The following is a 15,231-nucleotide window of genomic DNA, read 5'->3' on the forward strand; positions in this document are numbered from 1 at the left end:
CAAAAACGTTTAACGTTTAACGTCGTTTCGTCATTAGTTACTAGGCTTTGAAAGAGCGCGTTCTTCAAATGCACGCGGCCATTGGAGAAAGATCTTTTGAGCGAGTTAAAGCTTTTTTCCTTTTGGAATTTAATTATTAGTTTAGATATATTACATAAAGAATCATCTTAATCAATTATATATCATATTATAATTGAAGTAAGTATACGAAATAGTTATATACACATTTTTATCAGATAAAGTAGAAAGGATTAAAATTTTTATTAGATAGAGTAGAAAGGATTTAAAGTAGAAAGGATTTTAATTTTTTAAATCGTTTAGATTTTGTTTGTTTTAGTTTTTCTTTTAGCAGTTTTATTTTTATTATTTTATTTTTTAGAAAGAAAATAGGGGTATGGATGTTATTTAAAGTTATACTAATGCTATTTCCATAAAAGGGTTATTAATACTTTGAAATTTCTGTGATGCTATTAACTATTTTTGTTCTTTTTTAGAAAATTTAGAAAAATAGATTAAACTTTTGTGCCGACACTGACATGGCATGTCACATGTTATTGTATGTAAAGGGTAAATTTTGTTAAGAGGATTACAGTTCTTATGAAGAAAAAAAAGAAGGTAAAAAGTATTGTTTGTAAATATATATTTTTTTTACTTTGAATCTTTTTAAATTTTCTTGCATCATTTTTAAAAATTTTGTTTGCACACGTTTATTGTTTGCATATATGCTTTTTTGATATGTGTGTGTATGTGGTAATAAGTGCTTTATAGTTGTTTTATCAATGTGTTTTTATAATAATGTAAAGTATTTTTATTGTTTGTGTATGTGTTAATATGTGTTATATAATTGTTTTAAAAATGTATCTAAATATGTATATAAAGTATATATTTAACCTTATATACTTATTTAAACACATTTATTGTGTTTATAGTTGGTACATGTGTTTGTATTATGTTGTTTCCGTGTTTTCAAAGTGCTTTGACTTGGTAAACGTGTAGAGCAAGGTTTGTCAATTTTGCCAGCCAAGTGATGTACTTTTAACAGAGGGTTACACAATAGTGTTTAGTGTCAAACTGTTACTGCTTTAGGTCTAGCTGTTTTCAAGCCTTTATTATTAAAGATTATTCTAAAAATACATAATAATGTATTTTAATAATATTTTGCATAATGTTGTTATTTATGTTTTGTTATATATGAATGTTACCTTACTTAAGTTATATTATAGATACATATTATATTAACTTATGATGTGTGCTATTGTTGTGTGTTGTTGCTGTGATGTTTTTTTGTTATCTTTTGAGTTAATAGACATTTGGCTTATCTTCGTGTTGGTGTCTATTGTTAAAAATGGTAAATAGGTAATTTTTTTAAAAATCACTGCTTTTAATCATTCACTAAAAGCCAATACAAGTTATTTTACTATATATATACAATTTGTTTTATCTCTATTTGATTTTTTGTCTTTAGCACTGTTTACTACATGATTTTGCTATAAATATTTCGGAATCATGATGTTCCAGCATAAATTATTTTGTAAAAGCTAACATAAAATAATAATATTTTACAACTACTACTCTGGTAAATCACAAAAGCTTTTCTCTATAAGGTACATTGATTTTCATTTTTTGTATGTAATATTTTTCTTATTTACTTATTCGTTACATTTTTTATTTTAGATTTATCAGATGATGTGTTTATGTGGTATAGAAGAACAAAATATTGTAAAGTTTTGTGAATTTTTTAAAAGCGTTTACTAATAATTTTTTTTGAAGAAATACTATAAGTTTGCAAAAAAGGGTTTACAACGTTTTTTTTTTAAATTTTTCTTTGTTAGCAGTATGTTTATTATTACAATTGCATGTTTTTAATAATTTTTTTTATTATTATTTGCTATGCTAATTTTTTTAAAAACATCTTTTAGCTGATATATATTTTTAAAGTCATAAGATTATTGTATAATTTATCTTAAATTATCTTAAATGACAGTTTGTTATATTTAAAAAGTATTTGTGTGTGCTATTTAGAGTAGAAAAAAAGCTATATAGGAAAGATCACAATCTTCAGGATTCTTTAAGATTTTTCTTACTACTTTCAATTTCAATTAAAAAAGAATGGATGATATTAGGCTAGAAGCAGATATTAGTGTAGAAAATGTAAACGTTAATAGGCAAGTTAATCGTCGCAGAAATGAAAGAGATAGGCTAAGGCGAGATGAAATTAATAATCGACAAAATGCTAGAAATGTTATTTATAATAAATTTATTAAATTAAATGCTTTTATTGTTTTTGAGACAATATTCTTATTTAAAGAAACATGTAACAAGTGGATACCAAATAATTAACAACTCATGTATAATTTTCGTTCGCTTTACATTAATTCGATTAAATAGAATTTATGTTAAAAAAATATAGTACAATTTCCTCTTTACTTTTTCGTCAATTTACAGCATGTTGACGCGTTTTTATTTTGTGTCAGTAACTAAAAACGCAATATGTTGAACTAATTAATGTAGAGACAAATGGCTGTGTATTACTCAGATATGACTTATGTAAAGTGTAAATTACTAAAATAATGTTAAATAATTGTAACTTATTTAACCTCCTCTTTCCTTTTTATTTTATTCTAACATATAGTCTTTTTTTTTTAATTTGAAGGGGTTTTTCTAAAAAGTTATTAGTTAAGGTTTCGCAACTTTAAATTGTGGAAGACAGCCACTATAAATAACAGATCGACCATAACCCGTATTACGGGTTGCTTATTGCTAGTTTAAATTAAACTAAAGAGTACTAAAAGCCAATATGTAATAACTTCATAAAACAACACCGACAAACTGCATCATGACATATACACATGTTTGATTGTAAATTAACTTTTTTTTTGTTTAAAACGTATTTGTACTCGATTGCTTAGATATTTATAATAAATTTATTAAATTGTGTGCAATTAACGTTTTAAAGACACATGTAACAAGTTGATACTACATAATTAATAACTCATGTATAAATAACGTTCGTTTTACGTTAATTTGATTAATTAAAGTTCCTGTTATAAAAATACAACAATATTTTATCTTTACTTTTTCTTCAATTTAAAGCATGTTGACGCGTTATTATTCTGTGTCAGTAACTAAAAACGCAATATGTTGAACTAAGAAATGTAGAAAAAAAAAAAGGCTTTCCTTTACTCTGATAAGACTTTTGTAAGTTGTAAATTTCTAAAATAATTTTAAATAATTAGTGAATTATTTTACATCCGCATAATTTTTATTTTTACGTATGGTTTAATTTTTTCAATTTGACGGCGTTTTTCTAAAAGGGTATTAGTTAAGGTTTCGCAACTTTAAATTATGGAAAACAGCCAATATAAATAAGGTAACTGACCGACTATAACCCGTATTACGGTTTGCTTTTTGCTAGTATTTATTATTATTTCAGACAATTAAAATACATATTATTCTTGAACACGTAGAATAATGTCTTTGAGAACTTAAATCAGATTATGGAGTAGGGCTTTTATCTAAACAAGCTGAAGAGCCAATCCCACAAAGAACTTCTAAAATATTGGTCACAATATCAAATTAAATTGATCACCGACGTGTTATATGGAGAGCGTTTGATCAAAGCCGTTGTTGAGCCTGAGTAATAGTATTTTTTAGTTTTCTTTTATAAAGTTGTGGAAGAGAATTAGTTGTGGAAAATATTGTCTGGTTTTGTTTTTTAAAACTGAAGGAACGTATTCCTTTATCTCGCTTTCGTATTTATGTATCACATAGTAAGAAAAATATCACATTAGCATGAGGATATCAATGGAAGTTAACAACTTCGAGAAAAATAGAAAAATCAAAAAATTAAAAAATTATCTCTAAAGACGCGCTTGTAAATTTCAACAAAAAAACCATAAAAGCTTAATGCTTTTTATTTTTAGTACATTGTTACTGCTCCTATGCATTCAATAAATTAATAAATTGATGCCTAAACGAGATTCAAATCAGGACTTTGAGCTGGCCGCAAAGTTGATGTATGGCTAGCCTTATCCATAACTTTTTTTGGGTTGGTTCCGCGCTTTAGGTTGTTGTAGTGTATCCACTCTTCGTCCCCCGCCAAAATTTGATGCAAAAGTTCCTTCAATTTTGCCTTAAGAGCAGCTGTTCGCACTTGAAAAAACAGCGTTCGATTTTTCTTAGTTTAAACTCAAAAGTAGCCCGATTTCCTTGTTTTTAAAACAAACCTATGGTCTTGAGACGGTTTGAAAACTGCCAACGTTTAGCAAGCTCCTCTTGATTTTGGCCCAAAAACGCTCTTCAAATGTTACTGGTTTCCATTCATGTTCTTTGTCGCATAAGTTGAAATTGGCACTTTTAAAACGCCGCACACATGTTTTTATTGGTTGAGCATGTTCCCCATATGGTTAACACAGCAATCCATGTGCATTACCTGTAATTTATTTCGTTGGCACAAAAGTTAACATGGTTAGACCAAAAAGAAAGTATTTTGTTTACATTTCAGCTACATGGCACATACTGATTTCTAGCGGAAATAATGATGCTATATGAATATAGTTACAAGATGGTCCGATGGGACTTAATGATAGTTCAACTATTATAAATCCCTCAAAACTTGTTTGCATCCCTTATAATTCAACTTTCATGTTGCATTTTAATTTTTTTTTATTTTAAATTTTACATTTAACTTTTAAGTTGTCCCAAGTACACCTACCTTTTTTTTGAGTAACTAAATGAAGCAATGCTGGGGTAGGAGAGTGATTGAGTGGCTCTAGGAAAGATGATCAAACGCGACAAGATGGTTGGGTATTTCAAAAAGGGCTGTTTTTGCCCTGACGTAACTATTCAAAGACTCCTAATGTTCATTCCCAGGTTCAGTTACAGATAATGAAAATTGTAAACTTTTTTGTAGCAGGACTGTGAACCAAAAATAATTAAAAAACTTCAACTTGTTAATTTTAATCACCTAAATTAGAACCCATCCTGGAATATGAACACGAGATATTTATGTCGGATGCCGGATATTTTAGAAAAAATTTCACGACCAAAATATTCTGCCAATGTTTTGTAACGTATAGACAGCTGTTTTACTAAGTTTTTGAACTAATGCAGATTTGTCATTCAACCAGAATAAAACAGATTAAAAAAATTCGAACAGAGAGGAGTTTAGAACAATAAAAGGTTTTGTTCTAACAAGTAAAAGAAACTTCTCGTTTGAAGTCCAACTTTATCCTACTCTTTGTGAATATCAAATGGAAGCCATGTACTCTTTAAACCTTCACCACACTTTATCGTGTTTTTTTTCTTCCATTTTTATTTCTAAAAGTTATTGGTTTTATCAACATGTATTAGGGCTAATTATTCAAAAACTTTTAAAAAGAAGAAGAAACGTGTACTGTGCACAAAATAAAAGTAAATAAAAAAAAATTATGAAGGTACGCAGCCATGGACAATCTTGTACACTGTTCACACTTTGGAGAGTTTTTTCACTGTTCACACTTTGGAGAAGTCTAACAATATTAGACATATTATTATAAATACAACGATATATTAAAAAGTTCAACGATATTGACAAGATAAATTTATGGGAGACTTAAGCTTGTCGAAGATTTAAATAATACCATTTTTAAAAAAATGGGGGAAGGACCAAGAAATAGCTCGAGAAACTTAACAAACGATAGCTGCATAATTTCTTTTTATATCTTATGTTAGATGGGAACAAAAAAATTGAACACATTGAAGTAACTGGGGGTATCAGGCTACAAAAAAGACCAACCTTCTAAGCCGTTTTTGGAAATTCCGAAGTTGCTTCTTTTGTTGATGCTAATAACAGTAAAAAATTTGTTTTAGCAATCCAAGTTAGCTTATAAAAAAAACAGGAAAGCAAAATACTGCAAAAGTGTTGAGCGAGTTAGATTCTACTCTTTTAACAGCTAATGATCCAATTCCATACTCGCCGGACAAAGCTTCGGATTTATATTTGGATTAAAATCTGATGCTGGGCACATTGTACTTATATATAACCATCGTATATATTCATAACAACTGTAAAGAAGAAATGTTATGTTGCAATTTACATTGTTCATTTGTGGTTCAATGAAGCCAATAAAATAATTTGGTGATTCCGCGACCTTTGTCATACCAGATTTTGTAGACTACTGAAGATTGTATTTAAAAAAGAATTGCAAGATTTAATGAAGAAATTCGAAAAATTAAAGATCAAGTCTCATCAGTTACACCAACCTAAAGTTGCTTAGAAAGCAATGTGATAAATATACAACACAAACTTGATTTGACTATGATATGTGGGAAGATTTTTAACACTATTATATGATATATGGCAAGATTTTTAATACTGTTGTATGATATGTGGCAAGATTTTTAAGAGTATTGTATGATATACAGGCTTGGACTGGGCCGCCGGGATACCGGGAGATTCCCGGTGGGCCGGTTGGCATAAAAATTGTATTATATTTTTAGTTAGGCTACATTATATTATCCAAATAAAATGTAAATTAAAGTTCAGACTGATTTGAAAGAGAAAAGAATCAGAGCAAATCAACTACTTGAAAGTGCAAAAGATAAATTTCGTATCAATGTTCACAACATGGTAATGAATCAAGTAATCAGAAGTTTAAAATAGAGATTCTCAGAGCATGGTAGTCTATATGCTGATTTATCTTGTTTAGATCCAAGAAATTTTGCAAAAATTTTGAAAAAAATGCCTAGTAGCAGATTGCAGCATCTGAGTGGGTTGCTCAGAAAGTTTGATGCTAGTGTAACAAAAGATCAGCTTTAAACGGAATTATCGGACTTTGCAAGGAAATGGGAAGGTTTCGAAATAACTCTTGAAGATGAATATAACTTGATATTTGACACGGAAGGATCTCACTGTGTCTCGGACAACATGTAACAATGTAAATCCGAAGAATCTGAAACTGTCTTTACAATCACAGAAGTGGAAAACAGTGACAGCCACAGAAATAAATGCAAATCTTGCAAAAAATGTATTTTTTGTTGTTATTTTGTCCTCCAGAAGTTTAACTTGCATAGTCTTGCGTATTCAAATTTGTTTCTGGCTTAAAAAGTTGTGCTGACATAATCCTCATCACAAGTTGCTTGCGAAAGGTCATTTTCGAAATTGAAACATATTTTGAACAGATTAAGAAATTTGATGAGCCAGTCAAGTTTACAGTCAATCATGCTGATGTCTTGTGAAAAAGACGTTCTTCCGAGAATTAATAACGATGCAATAATTGATGTCTTGGCATCGACTAGTCAAACGATGAAAAAGTTGCTATACTAGTTAATATTGAATAGCGATGGTGTCTACTATTTCTAGTGTTTAGACTACTACTATAGTGTTTTAGAAATATTTATTTTTATCAATATTTAGGCAGAGAAGATTAAATTTTTTTTTTTATACTTTAAATAATAATAAACAATAATTTTATAAAACGCTAATTATCACGTTGATGGGCTCAGTGACGCAACAGCATTTAAACTACTACTATAAGTTGATATAATGTTTTTTGACCCACTTTTTTTTAGTAATGATGAAAAGTTTACATTAAAATATATAATTTCTAAAAAAATCTCGCCTTAAAGCCTATTTTTATTGTGATAATTAAACTTTTTTAGCTTTTAGTTCAGTGACGCAACCTAATTTTTACAGATGTGTATGTGATAAAAAAACACTTGAATTATTTTTAAAGACTAAAGGTGTTTTCACTCAAGACATATGTAATGTCAAAGATTCTTTCTAAACAAAAATATGGATATGTTTTGTTTAAAATATTGCAATAACTTGCCCTCAAATTTTACTCACTTTTTCGAATAATAAAAAGAAAAAACAGTTGCTAACATTCATCAAATTTATCTACTCGGTTCAAATATTTTCTACTCAAAATATATTTTAACAATAATTTTAAGGTGTTTAAACTACAATTAAAGAAAAAAAATCTTTTGAAAAAAGAAATTTTTAAACACAAAATTTCCATCGTGGAAATAGCCATATGTGTATATATATATATATATATATATATATATATATATATATATATATATATATATATATATATATATATATATATATATATATATAAAATTTATGCAACATACAATGAAGTGGGCTGCCTTGACCAATTTTCCCGGGCCGGTTTTTCAAGCCAGTCCAACCCTGATGATATACGGCAAGATTTTTAATTATAGCTTCATCGTCTCAGTCCATTAGCATTCATGGTGCTACACCAAAAGCTATGAGTGACTTATATAATAAGGTAAAAACAAATGAAACCCTGTACGAATACGAATTGCCTCAATTGCATACTTGAATACGATGCCTCGAGTATATTTTGCACATATAAGCTTTCAGTAAAAAATGGCAAGTTTGTACTACCATTGAAAAAAGCTAAAATGCAACAGTTAAAAAAGAAAACAAAATACAAAGTCATAAATAACGCCTGGAAGCCGAACAATAAACAAACAAGTTATTAATTCATGGAAGCGATGTTATGGAAAGTGTTTGTTTCCCAATCGGTTCGATGATTGAGGAAAACTTTCTCGAGAAATAAAGATTGCAGATCCCCACATTTCATCATTGCTAAACACCGTTACTTCGTCAAAACACCTTTACGCAATTATGTTATATCTTTGCTGTTAGATCTTTACATGCTTGACATGGAGGATTTTGATGACTCTTATAGTGACTGAAACCATTCTACAGTTATTTTCCATTTCCGCCTACAACTTATAATAAGAAAAATATTAAAGGAAATATGAATTTAACTTTTTTTTCGTCATCTTAATGTTTCAATTAAATAAAAAGAAAGCTTTGATTTGTATATTAGCTATTTGTTTTCATTATCCACTTTTTTTCGTGCTTTGATCAAGCGTTTTTCTTGCTGCCTAGTTCCGAACTCAACTTTAACTTTCGCGGCAAAAAGCTTCAAATTTTGCCTCGTGTTTTGATAAAAGCTCCATAGGGAGCAATCGATCAGAAATATTTGACCCAACTTCTGATAATTTTATGATGTTCTATATGATCCTGAATCTAACCGTTATATTTGACCTAGTTAATGGTTTTGAAATAAGAATTCAAATCAAATAACATTTAATTTGTTATCTCGGTTCTGTGATAGAAATAGTTGTTATTATTTTTGCTTCTACTTTCGCCAGAACTCCATCTGTTTCTGTCGGGAACTTTAAGACACCAAAAAGTTTGAGTAGAATCCTAAAATGGCAAAATTTTTCTTGAATTTTATAAAAACGAATGTCTATTTAATTTAAACATAAAAATAATGTAATAATGAACAAAAGTTTAACGATTTAAATGTGAAATCGATTTGATCTGAAATCTAATGCACATATATATCGTGTGTCCATAAGATTTTAAATAAATTTGCTTTCAAATATAATATGAAACACCAATATTTAGGTTTTAAAAACATGCCTGTTGCTGATTTACAAAGAGATACAAATTTACCTTGGTAATTATAATTTTCTTAATTATTGTATTATTCCTTAGACTGCAAATTTAAACTTAAAACTACAAAAATACTTAAGTAAAATTTTTTAGTATGAATACACCACTAATATTGTATGTTTGTTGCGACAAGTTAATATAGGCTTAAATTAAAATTAGTTGATGATTTTAAGTTAATGTAACTTAATATATAGCTATAGCTCACTATTTTTTATTTTTTTATTTTTTTTACAAATGTATAAGTGCATGAATTATTTTTTAATCAAACTGGTAGGTTTTTATATCAATGTTTTTTTATTTTTAAGGGTGGAAAAATATAGACCTACTTGTCTTGATGATCTCATTTCGCACAAAGATATTATAAATACAAGTTTGTCTTTTTATTTTTTACAACTTTACTCTTTACAATTAAGTTATAAAATTGTTGTTAAAAAACCTTTGGCATAAAGATTTTTTGTATTTTTTTGTTTTTGCTTTTGACATTAAGTGAAAATATAAATAAAAGTTGGTTAATAAAAGAAGGCTTCTGTAAAAACATTGTCATGGCAATTAAATAATGTTAAATTTTAGTGGGAAAAAAAAAAAAAAAAAAAAAAACAATTCATGCAATAATATTTTTAATTAACACTTTTAAAACCAGTGAAGGTTTTTAGTTGTCACACATCAGTTTGATCAGACAACCTGCAAGAACAATACCTCAACTCTAAAATTAAAAGTACACACCTTAACTGCCCTCAAGGACTTAGTCTCAACCTTGTGTGAGTGAGACCTCATACTTATATTGTTCACATAATTAAGTTCCAAAACTGAATTCAATTAATTCTAAGATAATCCTGAGTTTAATTAATTTTAAGTTTTTTCAAATTCCATTAGACTTTTGTCCTGTTTAAAATGGCATTATATATCATTATTTTATATTTTAAATTTAATTATAAAGAAAATAGTCAAATTTTTGTGTATTTGTGAGCAGGGGTGTATCCAGGCAGTGTAGGAGTATGCTCTAATACATAAACATATAAGGGCTATTATTTAGATTTTTTTTTTTTCTTTAAATTTGCAGTCAATAAACTTATGTTTGGTTTTTACATAAAATATCATACAAATATAAAATAAGTTTAGCATTATATTAAAAAAAGCTTTATTACAGACTGTTCATTGTATTCATCATAGATGCATAATATATGTTTGTTTTTAATTTAAGAATTCTAAAGAAAACATGCATAATCTAACAATCACTGCAGAGGCTTTGTTGCATAATTAGCGTAATCTAAACCATTTTTCTTCTTCAAATGTGATGACCATATATAGTTCAAATATTTTAAAAGTATAATTTTGAATAGTTACACACTCTAAGCATAGTCACATTTTGTGATGAGCTGCGCTGCCCCACCAAATTCAATTTCACAAGAATATACTCTGCTTTTCATGAGAACATATTTAAGATGAAAGAAAAAATGTGGTTTTTAAGCTTCCAACAAACAATTTATTAATCATAAGAAGTAATTGTGAATTTTTTTTCAGAAATACTGTTAAATATGGTTCACCACTATTACAAAAAAATTACCAAAAATAAAGGTTTTTTAAATTCTTGTTAATTTACTACCCCACACACAGTAAAAAAAAATTATGGTTTAAATTTTCTTCACAGCATTGAATGTGTGTTGTGACTGATGGTTTTTAAATTTCCTTATACATCAAACTGCACTAAAATCATTACTTCAGTTGTGTCCCATGTATGTGGCAAAATTAAAAAAATAACATTTTCATCAAATTTAAGATAAGATTTCAGATTTTTTTCATATTGCAGCTCAAAAAGTTTTTAATTTCTAACTACGCATTTTTTAAAATAAATTGTGAGGGCAGTCTATTTATTTGTTTTATTTCTTTTAATGAGGGCTATACACTTACTCGCAAAACTAACGCACCACTCATAAATTCCGACTTATTTTGAAAAATATTGTTTTGGACCAGTAATAGAATATAATTATGAATGCAGGCATTAAATGAACCATGGGAGAATGTTACCCCAACACTACAAAACAACATAAATTGCTGTTAATCTTTGTTGATTTAAAAACTCTTTAAAAACATTGCAATTGCATCAAATGGTTAGTTGAAATAAATAATAGTAAGATCTTATTCAGAGCTACCAGTCTCAGTTTAACACACTTTGTAACACACTTAATTACCACAATATGTTGATAGCTGTGTACTGTATTAATAATAACAGATTAGTTTTTGTATAGTTTTTTTTTATAGAAAGCACTAATTAAGGACTTGTTAAATATCAACCTATAATATATAGCAATAAATAAACTATAGTAATTACAACTGCTATAAAAACTATTCATGAGTGGTCGACTAACATAGTATTAAAAAGTATAGTTTTGGAATCATTTTAAACACAATTCAAGTTTGCTTAAAAAAATTGAAATAAAGTTTTTACATTTTTTTCAATAATAATTAATTTAGCACATAAAATAATCTTTGCACATAAAACTTAAGCCTCTCAAGAATAGCTCTCAAAAAGTGAGTTATTTATAATAAGTCATGTATATCTCCTAAAAAATCAGTTATTTAATAAACACTCTATGAAATCTCTTACAGTAGTTGAGTTTATTGGCTAGTGAATTAAGATGCTTGATAAAAATTTTCTCTTTTACTCTTTGCAGTTCAAAAGTTTATATCAGAAGGAAAACTTCCACATTTATTGTTTTACGGCCCTCCTGGAACCGGAAAAACATCAACTATATTAGCAATTGCTAAGCAACTTTACACACCAAAGGAATTCCATTCCATGGTTCTTGAGGTAAATGCTAAAGAAAAGTTTAATATTTAAAAGTTGTGAAACCACTAATTATCTACATAGATGTAAATAATGTTGTTTTGCACAGCTGAATGCTTCTGATGATAGAGGTATTGGAATTGTTCGAGAGCAAGTTCTTGGTTTTGCTAGCACAAGGACTATTTTTAAGTAAGTTTTTGTTATAGTAATGATATTGTTTTAGTTATTAGTTGCCAATTAAAAGTTAGAGAAATTTTTATTGCTGTAGATCAAAGTTTAAACTGGTAATACTTGATGAAGCTGATGCAATGACAAATGATGCACAAAATGCTCTTCGAAGAAGTATGTTGCTGTGAGGATAATTTTTAAAATCTGCATTATGTTTTTTACTTGCCATATTTTATTTTTAAATAAATTTTTATCTTTTTTAGTTATGGAGAAATTCACTGAGAATACACGCTTCTGTTTGATTTGTAACTACCTAACTGGTATAATTCCTGCTATTCAGTCTCGATGTACCAGGTTTAGATTTGGGCCATTGGATGTTGATCAGGTGTCATTGAGATTAAAGCATGTTATTGATGAGGAAAAGTAATTTTAATCATTTTAATTTAATGATCCTAAAAAAGAAAAAAAAGATTCTAGCTTCTTTCTATAATGACCTTAAAAAAGAAAAAAAGATTCTAGCTTCTTTCTATAGTGTTACAGTCACAGAAGATGGAATGAAGTCTCTAATCAGACTTGGAAAAGGAGATATGCGGAGATCATTAAATATTTTACAGGTAAGATTTAAATAAATTTTATTTTAGTTTACTTGGCTGTAAATTAACTACAGGTTCTTTTTCTTAGGAAGATTATTTTTGTGATCTTTAGATATTTATATTATTAATTACTTAGTAAATCTTGTACAATAATTTTGGGTTTGGTGTTGAATTCAATTTTATGTAATTTTACAGTCATATAATTTGTTTTTTTAAAGAAAAAAATTTTGTTATTCATAAGGCTTGGTTTTCATTTGGTTTGACTGTTGTATTGATTAAAATGGTCTGATGTGTAATTTCTAAATGACAAATAAAATTTAGTTGACAGGTGTTAAATTGAATAAAAAAATAAAAAATGATGGTAAAAGAATATACAACAAAATTATCGAACAGTTATTTTTTCCATAATGTGTTCAGAGTACTCATATTGGTTATGGTAAAGTAGATGAATCATCGGTTTACACGTGCACCGGAAGTCCTCTCCCACAGGACATTCAAGTTATGGTGGATTGGATGTTAAACGAGAGCTTCAGCGATGCTTTTAAAAGTAAAGTTCTCTATTGGAATTATTTCAGAATTGTAGTGTATTGTTATTTTTCTTTTTTAGCAGTCGCACGCAGTTTTTGTTTGTTTGTTATTATTATTTTTTTAATTAATTTTGTTTGTTTTTAATTCTTTAAGAGAGTTCCTGATTAAATTTAATGATTTACTTTTGTTTACTAGAAATCACAGAAATGAAGGTTTCAAAAGGCTTGGCTCTCCAAGATGTTCTCACTGAAGTTCATGCGTTCGTCCATAGAAGTAATTTTTTACTCAAATATATAAAGAAGCGTTATGCCATCCTTTTCTAATATTATAAATATTCATAGTGCCTTGTTTCCAAATTTAGTCGATTTTCCGCCTCGCATACGAATGATACTCTTAGACAAAATGGCAGAAGTTGAGTGAGTAATTTGTTTACTTGTTGTTTTTTAATTTTGTTTTTCGCTAATTTAAATTCATAAGGAACAAACAGTTTTTATTATTTTTACTGTTAATGTTAATATAGATATCAATATTATTATTCTTCTTAAAAGGTATCGGCTCGCCTCTGGCACATCTGAAAAGATACAACTTAGTAGTTTAATTGCATGCTTTCAATGCGTCCGTGACACAATAGTTGATGAAGTAAAATGAGTTTCTAAAACAATTTCGAAAAAATTCTCATGAAGTATTCGGCTTTATTTCCGCGAAAGTCGATTATGTTTAAAGGAAGTGAATAACAAATCGTTAAACCGTTTACAGTTTTAATATTACCATTCTCCTGCAAAATGTTACCATTCTCCTGCAAAATGATACCATTCTCCTGCAAAATAAGACGCTTTTTTTTTTAAGTTAATATTTTTTTCAAAGTTTGTTATTACGAAAAATAAATTTTAATGTATAAATGCTTGTTGACTTGAATTCGGAACGAACCTTCTTTATGAAATTTGTGTATTAGGCTTTTCTCTTGACATTAGCTGTTTAATTTTCTTTTTTTTTTAAATTTATATATATATATATATATATATATACATATATATATACATATATATATACATATATATATATATATATATATATATATATATATATATATATATATATATATATATATATATATATATATATATAAAACTTCGAGTCTTTGGGTTGTTCGCTTCACACATACTAATATGACTATAAGTATATATTTGGCTTCTTACCTCAAAAATGTATAGAAAAATAAAATAAGCGCATTATGATTTTTTTTATTTAAACCCCATTTTAAAGTACCATAAAAATCTAAAGAAGATATTGACCTATTTTTTTTTTTTATATTTGAAAAAAATTATCCTCAAATAAATCTTGGATAAGGAAGTCATTCTAAAAGTCATACTAAAACATACAAATATTTGAAAATCGAACACAAAATAATAACTGGGACAAATCAAATTGCTGCATCAACAATAAATATCGAAACTAATTTTTTAAATATCTCTCAGGAGCTTTTTTTTATTATCTATTTTTGATTGAATGATTGATTAAATGTGATTTTTTAACTTTTTGTGGTCAACATTATCTCAGCAATTTTCCTGACATCGCGAGGTTAGAATTATTTTGTTCTATCTCCCATTTTAAACGTTGGGAGAAAGTGAATAATTAGTTTTAGTAAATAATGATTACTTTTATAATAGATTTTA

General features: G+C 27.7%; 1 protein-coding gene and 1 long non-coding RNA gene across 4 annotated transcripts; both read left to right on the plus strand.

Annotated features, from left to right (window-relative positions):
• Window positions 1-56: 56 nt before the first annotated feature.
• On the plus strand, window positions 57-3,696 carry LOC149881300 (uncharacterized). Of its 3 annotated transcripts, XR_016445904.1 has the most exons (3): window positions 57-198; window positions 495-615; window positions 930-3,696. It is a non-coding gene; the product is annotated as an uncharacterized LOC149881300 (long non-coding RNA). The 3 variants fall into 3 exon arrangements; XR_016445903.1 differs by having other exon boundaries at window positions 495-3,696; XR_016445902.1 differs by having other exon boundaries at window positions 66-198; window positions 380-3,696.
• A 5,253-nt stretch (window positions 3,697-8,949) lies between these two features.
• Window positions 8,950-14,498, plus strand: LOC145193783 (replication factor C subunit 5-like). The gene is made up of 11 exons (XM_090069625.1): window positions 8,950-9,488; window positions 9,790-9,854; window positions 12,157-12,293; window positions 12,379-12,458; window positions 12,538-12,611; window positions 12,701-12,860; window positions 12,970-13,051; window positions 13,448-13,577; window positions 13,754-13,831; window positions 13,920-13,974; window positions 14,107-14,498. Exons 1-11 carry the CDS (start codon window positions 9,418-9,420, stop codon window positions 14,204-14,206), a joined length of 1,032 nt encoding a protein of 343 aa, XP_089925751.1. The 5' UTR covers window positions 8,950-9,417; the 3' UTR covers window positions 14,207-14,498.
• The last annotated feature ends 733 nt before the right edge of the window (window positions 14,499-15,231 follow it).

The sequence above is a fragment of the Hydra viridissima genome, unplaced genomic scaffold, assembly GCF_058129835.1.
Source record: "Hydra viridissima isolate aposymbiotic clone 2 unplaced genomic scaffold, HvirCarnegie_v1 scaffold_12, whole genome shotgun sequence".
In the NCBI taxonomy this organism is placed as follows: domain Eukaryota; kingdom Metazoa; phylum Cnidaria; class Hydrozoa; order Anthoathecata; family Hydridae; genus Hydra; species Hydra viridissima.

Coding starts and splice junctions, on each gene's coding strand:
- LOC145193783 (XM_090069625.1), top strand. CDS start 9,418: ATGAAACACCAATATTTAGGTTTTAAAAACATGCCTGTTGCTGATTTA. Junction 12,294..12,378: donor TCCATTCCATGGTTCTTGAG/GTAAATGCTAAA, acceptor TGTTTTGCACAG/CTGAATGCTTCTGATGATAG. Junction 12,459..12,537: donor AGCACAAGGACTATTTTTAA/GTAAGTTTTTGT, acceptor TTATTGCTGTAG/ATCAAAGTTTAAACTGGTAA.